At 48.0% G+C, this 11,109-nt stretch overlaps 1 protein-coding gene across 1 annotated transcript; it reads right to left on the bottom strand.

The window, feature by feature from the left end:
- Positions 1 to 1,591: 1,591 nt before the first annotated feature.
- On the bottom strand, positions 1,592 to 7,649 carry FZD4 (frizzled class receptor 4). Its single transcript, XM_068145839.1, has 2 exons — positions 7,315 to 7,649; positions 1,592 to 6,139 (listed from the first exon to the last, which is right to left on the bottom strand). The coding sequence occupies exons 1-2, from the start codon at positions 7,576 to 7,578 to the stop codon at positions 4,811 to 4,813; spliced, it is 1,593 nt and encodes a 530-aa protein (XP_068001940.1). The 5' UTR covers positions 7,579 to 7,649; the 3' UTR covers positions 1,592 to 4,810.
- Between the last annotated feature and the right edge of the window lie 3,460 nt (positions 7,650 to 11,109).

The raw sequence follows: 11,109 nt of genomic DNA, 5'->3' as shown, positions 1-11,109 counted from the left end.
GTAATCCTGCACACAGAATGCTTCATGATGATGATTAAGTGGCTTTAGATGATTACTAATATTGTAATATTGATGTCAGAACTGGTGAGGGATGTACACAAAAAGAAGGGATTCCTCACTGCCACCATACAGAACAAGAGGACACAGTCTCAGGCTGTGCCAGGGAAGGTTCAGGTTAGATGTTAGGAAGAAGCTCTATACAGAGAGAGTGATTGCCCATTGGAATGTGCTGCCTGGGGAGGTGGTGGAGTCACCATCACTGGAGGTGCTCAGGAGGAGACTTGATGGGGTGCTTGGTGCCATGGGTTAGTTGTTTAGGTGGGTTGGATTGGTTGATGGGTTGGACATGATGATCTTGAAGGTCTCTGGTTTGGTTTATTCTAAATAAAGTTTATACTAAATACATCCTAACTGTGAACAAAAATGACAAAAAAAGGAATGAAAAATAAGTGAGGCATTAATTAATTAAAAAAAAAGGCAAGGAAATGCAGACAATCAGTCAGCTCTGTTCCCTGATGAGCTGGAATCACCCCTAGGGTTGAGCTCATTTCAAGTGTGTTACCAAGAGCAGAATTTGCCCCTTCCAAAAGACACAAACAGTTCTCATGTACTCAACAGGCAGGTGGTGCTGCTGCCCTCGTCCACCATATGCCCTGGATCGGAATGCTCAGTGCAGCTCCAAATTCACGTACTCCACAATATGTGAAACAGAAAGGAGCCTTGCAGGAGGCTCCACTTGTCACAGTATCAGTCTCAGTGTCTCACAGTATTGCTAAGGTTGGGAGAGACCTCGAGGATCATCGAGTCCAACCTGGCACCACAGACCTCATGACCAGACCATGGCACCAAGTGCCACGTCCAGTCTCCTCTTGAACACCTCCAGTGATGGTGACTCCACCACCTCCCTGGGCAGCACATTCCAATGGCCAATGACTCTCTCTGTGAAGAACTTTCTCCTCACCTTGAGCCTAAACTTCCCCTGGTGCAGCTTGAGACTGTGTCCCCTTGTTCTGGTGCTGGTTGCCTGGGAGAAGAGACCAACCCCTTCCTGGCTACAACCTCCCTTCAGGTAGTTGTAGAGAGCAAGAAGGTCACCCCTGAGCCTCCTCTTCTCCAGGCTAAGCAATCCCAGCTCCCTCAGCCTCTCCCCATAAGGCTTGCGCTCAAGGCCTCTCCCCAGCCTTGTTGCCCTTCTCTGGACACGTTCAAGTGTCCCATCACAGCAGTGCTACAGCAGCAGATGGTTGTGTTTCCATCTTTGCACACCCGTTCAGTTTTGGGGGTGCACTCAGACAAGTTCAAAGCTCCAGCTGCACCCCCAGCCAGCCCCCAGGACTTCTGCCTTGTCTTTGAAAGGCTTTCTGTCCACCCAGTGTGCAAGACCTGAAGCACATACAGACTTTCACAGCTGCCCACTGATACATGGTTCTGTTATTTCTTGCAACCCATCTTTGGATCCATCCCATGCTGGATTAACCCACTTGGAGCATCCCTTCCCTGCAGCACAAGCATTTCAGACCTTCTTCCTTCAGAGTCAAAAAAGCACTCCCAGCCACGATGAAGCCCACTGAAGAAACAAACTCACCACAAATGTGAAGGCTGCCAGGAACTCCTGTTATCCACAGAGGTTAAAACTTTATTTTGATATAAAAATTTAAATAGCAAAGTTGCTTTGGTTTTTTTTGCTGCTATTTGTTTTTTTTTACAGTGATAAATTAGAAATTTACAGTACATACATTGAAGTAGATATATCTTCTGTACACCCCAAAATAATCAGTGTTTATTTCCTCACAATGCAGAAGAAGGAGCTAACTTTTCTCTTCAACGTGAGAGCTAAGGCTTGTACCTCTCTGGCAGATGATTCCAACAGCTGCAGTGGGAAGAGCGTGTGCTGAGGTGGGGAGAGGTGAGCAGGGCCTGCACCAGGAAGGTAACTGCTGCAAAGATTCTAGTTGTATAAGCACAGCAACTGCACTTCCGAGACAGGATTAGTCACACATTTTTTGGCCTTCAATTCATAACAATGTGGAAATGAGAGAGCATACACGTTGCAGACACCCACCCTTTGCAGTCGCTGTGTTTAAGGCATTCTGCTGTGACTTCCCACCCAAACATCCCTGAAGCAGCAAGTGCTCATGGATGAGCACATATATGGAATGATTTCATTGCTGCAGCAGCTAATTTCACTTGGGGTTGATACAGTGTCCCCTAGACTGCTTGGGAAAGATGTTCCTTTGGGAGCAGCAGCTGGTTTCTCTCCCCAGCCCCTCTCCTCCCTATAGTATTAATCCCTGACACTTCAATGGAATATTCCCCCAGGTCTCTCATAGGGCTACACATTGCTATCCTCATCCAACTCACTTCCAATGTCTCAAATGACCAGTGACATCCACCTGTCACAGTCCACAGGGTCAGAAGCAGAGATGCAGGGATCTGATAACAAGGCACTACTTAACATTTACTTCTGTGTACATAACATGGTTAAAAATGGTGTTTATTGAATCAGTCAGGTCAAACATGGGTCATATCAGCCAGGAGAGTATCCAAACCATTTCAGAGTGAAGGAGACTTAAGTGAATGTGACACCTTAGCACAACCCACTAGGTCACAAGAAAAGGTTCCTACTGTGCCCTTGCCCCTTGAAAAATCACCACAGAGCTGCTGACCTTACATCCCCCGCTGAGCCAGGAGACGGATCGCACAACGCAGAAGCATGGCCATCAGAAGATCTCTACTTGCCCAACTCTTTGTCCACAGAGGAATAATCAGATCCAAACACAACACCAACAGTGAGACTTGATGGAGAGGACGAAAAGCCTTGGCTGGTATGCAGCATTGGCCAGGACAAGGCTTGTGCATCTTGAGCAGAACGCGTCAAGTTGTCACTTGTCCTGCCGGAGATGGAGCCCAACCGCAGACTGCAATTAGGCCTTGTTGGGGTTTGGGCTTTGTGTTGCTCTCAGTTTTTCCTTTTCTCTTTTTCTTTTTTTAAGTGCTTTAGCACATGTTTCAACACTGACATTGAAACAATACACGCTTCTGGGACAGATTAGCACTCAGGGCCAGAGCTGGAATGAATTGTGGTTAGGGAAGCACATGGGGCACCTGTGTGAAAAGCAAAGGCTGTAATAAAGCAGTGCCTGTTCTCCGCTGCCCCCGAAGGTCAGGCGAGTTGGGGCACTGGGGGATGCTCTGCAGCTGACCAGGTGCCAGAAAAATAAAGTTTAAGTTCAGGGCATACAGATAAAACCAAAGGTCCTTCAAAGGGGTAAAAAGTGTTCTCAAGTGCTTCGGGGCTATTTCTATTTGCATCACCTTTCTTATTAGCCAAACGAGGTCCTGCCACAAGGTTCAAGCTCCCCATGAGCACAAGCCAATGTCTCCCCAAATACAAGGATAAGAAAACTCAACAGTTGCTATGAAACAACATCATTCACCAAGAAGTTGGATCTCTTTCCTTGAGATCCCTTCACAAAAGCTGGAGATGTCTCTTGCCATTCCTGAGGACTGAATGTCTGCTCACATTCTGCATGTAAATATGGATTTAAACCAAGAATCTCCATAGCTGTCAGCAAGCAATCGGAGCATCGTTGTGAGGGCAGTCAGCTGTCCTGTGATGTCATGGGCTGAGAATGTTCTTTTAATTGTAACTGACACACATAATTATACAACTGATCTGTGTGAACATGAGGTTGCCAAGGGACTTAACATTTCACTTCTCCCCAGACTGGCGTCTGCACAGATACCATCGCACTGAATGAAATAGATTAAGACTTAATTGCTTCTTGCAATTGGTCTCCAGAGAGAGCCAGATAAGTTTTCTTGGAGAAAACCAGCATTGTCTGAAGAGACCCTCAACTCAGTTTTCTTTTTTCCTGGAGGAAGGGACACTATAATTTAAGACTTCATTTAAAGCTATTAAATGCAGCAGAATAAAATAGTCCACTGGAAATAGGAGGACCACCTGAAGGGAGAGGAGCAGAGGCAGATGGACAACAATAACTGAGGCAGGTGACTCTACAGAACTTCCCAGCTCCCACTCGCTCCTCTGCTTCTGACAATGGCTTTGAATAAAGCTTTTTTAAAATTAGAAACATTGATTGGACCAGAGAATAATTCAGGTGGGAAGGGACCTAGGGAGGTCCAAATTCCTGCTCATCGAATCATACTCACTAATACCTCACAAAATCCTACTCATCACGGGTAACTCTCAGACCTGAAAAGCCACTTGGTGTGTGTTGGAGGACCTGGTCCTTGGCCAACTTGTGCAGCGTACGGGAGCAGCAGGATTGCCTGGGTCACAAAGACACAATACTTGTTAGACACCCTCCCCCTTGATGCTGAGCTTGGAAAGAAGACATCTAACTGAGGTCCTGGGTTATTATCTTCTGATAAGTCTTCAGACTCTAAATCAGCCTAGGATTTTTCTCTGGACTGCCTTTCCTTCATCAGGTACAAAATGATGGAAAGGAAACAGTATCTCACAGCTGTAGAGTAGAGTCTTTCAGCTTGTAAAGACTTCAGTATATTGCATCCTGCTTTCTGCTTTTAAAAGGAAGATAATGCATTTGGGTATTTCACAGCTTCTGAAGCCTCCCTGGGCTTTCCTATTTTGGGCAGCATGGTTTATGGCTATTGTATCTGCAGCATGATCTTTTTGCTGTTTATTCTTTAAGGCATTTTTTACCATTCCCCAGAGACAGGTTATGTAACAATCACCTTATTCTACACCCAACATTACATGGCAGTGCTTACACACAATCAGTCCTTCACTGAACAGAGGCCAGGCCATCGGGGTGTCATCCTTTCCTCATACCACGGTCTCGTTCCCTTTCCCAGGTTTCACCCAGCCATCTGCTCTCTTCTCCCGTTTCACTTTCCCTGAGTTCACTAGTCTGTTTGAGCACTTCTGCCACGTGTGCAGAGTTTTGGCTGACCAGATCCACATACCTGATGTAATACCCACCAGGAGGGACATGAAGATTTTGAGCATCTCCACTGCCATGTTGGAATCATCTGCAGAATAGCGGAAAATGGCCCAGTTGGAGATCTCATAGAAGTAACAGGCAATGACACATGTTGCTGGGACAGTGTACAGCACTGAAAAGACACCGATTTTGACCATCAGCCTTTCCAGCTTGTCTGTTTTAGTTCCATCTTTCTGGAGATTAGACCTGATTTTAAATAAGGCCACCAGTCCTGCTGCAATGAATAAAGTCCCAATGACCAGGTAGGTAAAAAGCGGAGCGACGACAAAGCCCGTCAGTGCATCTAGGTTCTGGTTCCCGACGTAGCACAGACCAGTGAGTTCATCTGAGTCTACCAGTCTCATAATCAAAATGACAATGGTCTTCACTGCAGGGATAGCCCAGGCTGCAATGTGGAAATAAGAGCTGTGCATTTCTATCGCCTCATGGCCCCACTTGAGTCCTGCAGCCAGAAACCACGTCAGTGTGAGAATAACCCACCAGATGGAGCTAGCCATCCCGAAAAAATACATCAGCAAGAAAATTATAGCACATCCTGTGTTCTTAAGACCTTCTTGGATAAGAACAGGTTCTGCTGCCTCTTCAAAATCACAGGATATCCTTTCCCGGCCCACAGTTAGCCTCACAATATAAGCAATGCTATAAATATTGTAGCACATGCTCAAAAATATGATTGGGCGCTCCGGGTAGGAAAATCTGGATGAATCAATCAGGAAGGTCAGGACTGTGAAGGCAGTTGAGATGAAGCAAAGGCTGGCCCACACAGCCATCCAGATATCTGTGAATTCCTTAGCTGACCTGCTGTAGAGACCAGCATCATAGCCACACTTGAGGACACAGTTCAAGCTTCTCTTCACCCAGATGTACTGCTCTGAGTTAGATCCCATGCTGTGGCACTCTTCTCCAGGCTGCAAGGAGGTCTTGCTATGAAGGGGAACCTCTTCATCTCCTGGGCCCTCCATGCACATGTGGTTGTGATCATTCTGGGGTGGGAATTTGCTGCAGTTCAGGCTGTCTGGCCAGGCAAATCCAAATTCTTTCAGGACGGGTTCGCATCTTCTTTTGACAGAGAGGCACATGCCACCACATGGACCGATGGGGATGTTAATCTTCTCCGTGCACATCGGGACGTAGACTGAACAAAGGAAGAACTGAAAGAGAGAGACAGAAATCACAAGTGTGTTAAGGACAAATGAAACAGGCCAAAAGGTAACAAGGTGAAGTGGGGTGGGGTTTTTGGTTTTGCCTTTTTTTAGCAGTAATATTTTGGTCCTTTGCCTTAAAAAACAGGAAGTAGCACAAAACAAATAAACGAAGAACAATAAAAGCAAAGGAGACAAACCCCCCCAAACCTAACAATGCTGTCTTCTTTCAGTTCAAATGTGGTCTGCAGCCAACGCCTGAACATTTTCCTCCCTAGATTAGCTCCATGTAAATTTAGCCCATCAGTTTCAATAAAGCGAGCGGGATTCAGCCAGATTCAAACCTCAAGGGTGCAATTTAGGAAAGCAAAAATACAAATTGAAGTGGTTTTAAAAAAATACATATATTTGTTCTAGGCACTGCCTGGATATTGCAGCTAGCAAAGGAACAGAAGAATAAAAGCATTTATTGAATGACTTTGGTTCACAAGGCTCGCAGAATGGTTTTCTTTTTGTTTTGTTTTACCAGAAGGTCACGCTGCCCATTTGCAGCAGCACCGAAACCTCCCCGTTTTCTCGCTTTTGGAATAACCGCGACTCCGCGACACGACAGGGTACGCGGGATTGCGTGCTAATTCGGGAACGCTGCCCCAAGAAACAAGCTGGGTTTTGTTTGATGAAATCCATGCCCGTGGGGAAGACAAGGATCCTGCCATTCGCCTGGGAAAGAAACTCTTGCGGTGGAGCTCTCGGAGGAGGTCCCGAGCAGGCAGCAGCTCCTAGGAGCCAGCTCCCTTGGCTTCCAATTTAGGACGGGCGCAGCACCTCGGGTGTAAGAGAAAGGGAAGGCAGGGAGCGGGCGAAGCCCCGGGAGCTCCAGTTTTCCCAGGCAGGAGGGAGGGAAGGACCGCTCCCGCCGGGACAACCCGCCGCCTTCCCAGAGCTGCGCTGCTCTGCCCGCACCTCCGCCCGGGACAAGCCCTGCTCTTCCCAGCCAGCCAGCCAGGAGCGGCACTGCAAGGCGGCAGGACTTTTAGGGTTTGCCTTTTTCTTGTCTTTCTTTTTCTTTCTTTTTTTTTTTAAGCTGAGGGGGAGGGGATGGGAAAGGGGGATGGCACCCGGTCAGGGCAGCGCATAGCCGTTCCGGCCACGCACAGAAGGGATCCCCGGGGTCCCGAACCCACCTGGAGCTGGCTGGAGCAGCCGTACTGGATGAGGGGCGTGAAGGTGGTGAGCTGCAGCTCCGCGTCCGCCTGCAGCTCATGTCCCACCAGGTTGGGCATCTTGGTGACATTGTAGCCCAGGTTCTGGCACATGGCGATGCGGATGGCGTCGCAACGCCGCTCCTCCTCGTCACCGAAAGCCCGCGCCCCGCCGAGCAGCCCTGCCAGCAGCACGGCCAACAGCCGGGCCCGGCCGGCCGCCCCCCAGCCGCCGCCCGCCGCCATGGCCCGAGCGACTCCCCACCTGCCCCGGCCCGGCTCCGGCCCCGGCCCCGGCCGCGCCGTGCCGCACGGGCCGGCTCCAACGGGGAGGGGCTGGGGGCGGCTCCGCTATTAAACAGCCCCGCCGAGAAACGGCCCAGGGGAGGGACGGCCCCGCCCCGCGCCCTCCCAGCGCCCCCGCCCCCGGGAGCCCGGCTCGACCGGCGCGGCGTCCGACCGGCGCGGCGTCCTACCTGCGCCCCCGAGCCCGGCTCCAAGGAATTAACCCCTGTCCCTGCTACGCCTTATGGGGAGTCCCGAATCCCACCCCCGCCCCCGGCAAGCGCTCTTCCTCCTGGTTGCATCCCACGGCTTCTTGTAAGGGCCGATCCCTCTTCTCCTTCCCAAGGACCTTCCAACTGCACTCTCCATCCTTGTCCCTCAGAAACACCCTGGGGAACACTGCCCATGCCATACTGTCTTCTGTCCCTTGCTTATGCTTGGCATTCCTGGGAGACACACCGTCACCAGTGTCCCCGCCGTTCCCTGTGTCCCCACTATGCTATACGAGCACTGGTCCCAGGGGCTCCCCGTGGCACCCAAGTTCATCTGCCCAGGGACAGAGTGGGCTGAGACACCCACACACGTATTGGGGCCCATGGTGCTCCAGCTCTGCTCTCACTGCTGGCCTGTCTTTCTTCAGGCAAGGGTGCTCAGCTTCCTCATTACTGGGTGGAAAATGTGCAGGGTGGCTTTCTGAGCTGCTGCCTTTTCTTGCTAACAACTTGAGCTGCACCTCTGGGTTACATCTGGGTTTTAGTGTTGTTTGTTTTTTCAGTGGGGCCAAGAGACCTGGAGGGTACTGCTAGGTACCTCCTGGCATTTGTATAAATCTCTGTAAAATAAATAAGTGTGGATGAAGCATTCATGGATTTGGAGAGGAGAGGTCTGGCTGATTAAGCAGACCTTTACTGCATCAGTGGGAGGAGGGATTAAGAGTAGAGAAATGAGGCTCCCACTTAAATTCTCTCAGTATTATTTACACCTGTAATAAACTCTGGTTAAGCTGGTTGTGCCTTTAGCAAAAAATATGTCATCCATTAATGAATTGTTTGTAAAGCACTTTGAAAATGTTTGTAAAGCCCCAGTTAAGTGATCCCTCACTGTGTCTGTGGTGTGTGTGGCATGTATGTGTGCTCCTGACCATGCTCCTCACAAGGAGTTGTGCCTCCATATGCACCTCGGGGCCTTTGCTTCTCCCTAAGGACTCTTGGCTGCACAACTGGGCTGAGACTAAGACTAGGAGGCTGAGGCAGCACTGAACAATGGCTCTGTTCTGGGCAAGGAGACTGCAAAGGACAGCCAACCTCACGCTATGAAGTGCCCTGTGCTCAGGCACTGAGGGTTTTCCCTCTGTGGCTCCATTGCCATCAGGGTTTTTTTAACCTTGGAGATGCAGGAAATGTGTGTTTGAGCTGCACGGTGATGTTGTAGGGACTGGTGGGCTTCAAGTGTGCTTTCCTCTACTAAGATGGATAGTATTTGAACTGAGATTTCGTGAGCATAGATATTTACACAGCTCTCATCACCATAATACTTTACAGCTATCTCAAATAAACAGTGCCTCTAACCTCCCCAAATCCTTGTGAGGCAGACATGTAATATTATCTTAACTTTTGAAACACGCAGGCAGACAGTGCTGCAGTTCCAAGGTCAGGCAAGGAGTCTATGATGGAGTCAGTAATTCAACCATATCTTGCAAGGCCCATATTTGCTCCCAGGCACTGTAACCAGCAGTGCTCAGCGGCTAATCGGGGTGGATGATAATGCTGTGAATGCACACAGTGTGCTACACGCGTCTGCTGAGCTGCTCCCAGCCCTGTTGAGTTTACCACCTACATCAGACAAGCACGAGCAAGTGATGTTGCATGCTCTCCATACAGTCAAACATCCAAAAGAAGAAGGCATAGAAGTTTCAGAAGGGTTTTTGGTCCAAATTATGTAGGAAAGAAGACTAGAGGGAGGACCACGGTGACCTTAAAAACTATGCATCTTTGTCTTACTGTATGAAAACCCTTTTCATTTGCAGTCTCCTGCTGCAGTTAGGCCCTGAAGCAGAGTTTGCTGCTGTCAAAGCATGGGACCCTTGCCTAATTTTCTCATGAAAAACTCACTACTGCATATTCAGAAATGAGGCAGCAAACCCTCCTGCCTCTGGACCTGGTCCTTGGACCCAGTAAAAGCGCAGGGTACATCTTAAAGCTACAGTTGACACAAATACCTTTTGAGAAGAACTTCCCCCCACCCCTCCAAGCCCTCCTACTGTTATTGCCTTTTCTTTGAGAACACAAAATAAATATTAGAAAGTGCTACACTGCTGTGTTTGCTTTGGAAAGTCTTTTAGATAACTGGAATTAGTTTTCAAAACAAGAGCGCTGGGAGAGGTGGTGGCAAATCATATGAGAGGCTGGAACTGGAAAAAACGGCCATTACCCTGCTTTGAACCTTATGCATACATTAACAGTGGTTAAATGTCTCCATGGTAAGCATGTACAGAAGAGTTTCTTTAAACAGATCAAAGTAAGAAACCTCTGGGAGATGGCTTCATAGATTGCTGGGTTACTGGGCAGTGTGAGAGACTGGCCTGAATCTGGCACAGCGCAAGCCGTGTTCCTTCCTCCCTTATTGCCTGGCTTACTTACTGCATATTTTTTCAATAAATCTGATGTTGAGGTTGTTTTTATTAAAGGATCAGCAGCCACCTTGATAATTAGCATTTATTGTGACCACCAACAATTACAGTTGGTTTCTACTCCGAGTTATCTTCATCTTCCAGTCACTGACTTTTGTTCTCTCTTTGCCGACCAGGTCGAGAAGTCATTACTGAGATTGTCCCTGCAGGTAATGTCAGGCTGTGATTAAGTCACCCTTTGACCTTTTTGCAGTAAGCAAAATAGGTTGAACTTCCTGAGTTTCTCACTGTAAAGCATCTTTTCCAATTCTTTAATGTTCCTTTTGATTTTTAGAGGAGCAAGATTTGACCCTGCTGTTTGAAAAGCACTTTCAGCCCAAACAATGCTTTACAGTCTAAATGGATATGTCTGAATTAGCAGCCTAATCACCCTTGCTCCCTTTAGAGTCAGCCAGAATAGGCAAACACTTGTAAAAGACAACTCATAAGAAGAATGACATAGATACAAAGAAGCTATTCATGTTTTATTGTTATTTATTATTCCCCCCTTATGCTTCTTTGTGGGTTTAGTTTTTTGTTTGGGGGTTTTTGTTTGGTTGGTTGGTTGTTTTGTTTATGTGGGTTGGTTGTTTTCCTGTTTATTAAAGCAATGGGTATATTTTTACATTACAGAAAGAAATAATGCTTACCAGCATCTATCAGGAGTCTGCCATTGTCTTGCAGGGTATCTGAGAAGGTTCATAACTCTTCTCCGAACGTTTTCAATGCATCAATGTTTGCTTGAACTGTAGTGTTAGAACATGGCTCATCATTCTTGTAGGAGTGAAGCTGATATCCAATGTACAGGTAAAATACCCTCTCCA

Source organism: Melanerpes formicivorus, unplaced genomic scaffold (assembly GCF_026170545.1).
Source record: "Melanerpes formicivorus ecotype bairdi unplaced genomic scaffold, bMelFor1.0.p_v2 SCAF_1, whole genome shotgun sequence".
Classification (NCBI taxonomy): Eukaryota; Metazoa; Chordata; class Aves; order Piciformes; family Picidae; genus Melanerpes; species Melanerpes formicivorus.
This window is presented reverse-complemented; position numbering and strand designations above follow the sequence as displayed.

Excerpts from the sequence above, each read along its gene's own strand:
- FZD4 (XM_068145839.1), bottom strand. The coding sequence starts at position 7,578 with ATGGCGGCGGGCGGCGGCTGGGGGGCGGCCGGCCGGGCCCGGCTGTTG. Across the intron at positions 6,140-7,314 it reads GCTGCTCCAGCCAGCTCCAG|TTCTTCCTTTGTTCAGTCTA; the intron begins GTGGGTTCGGGA and ends TCTCTCTTTCAG.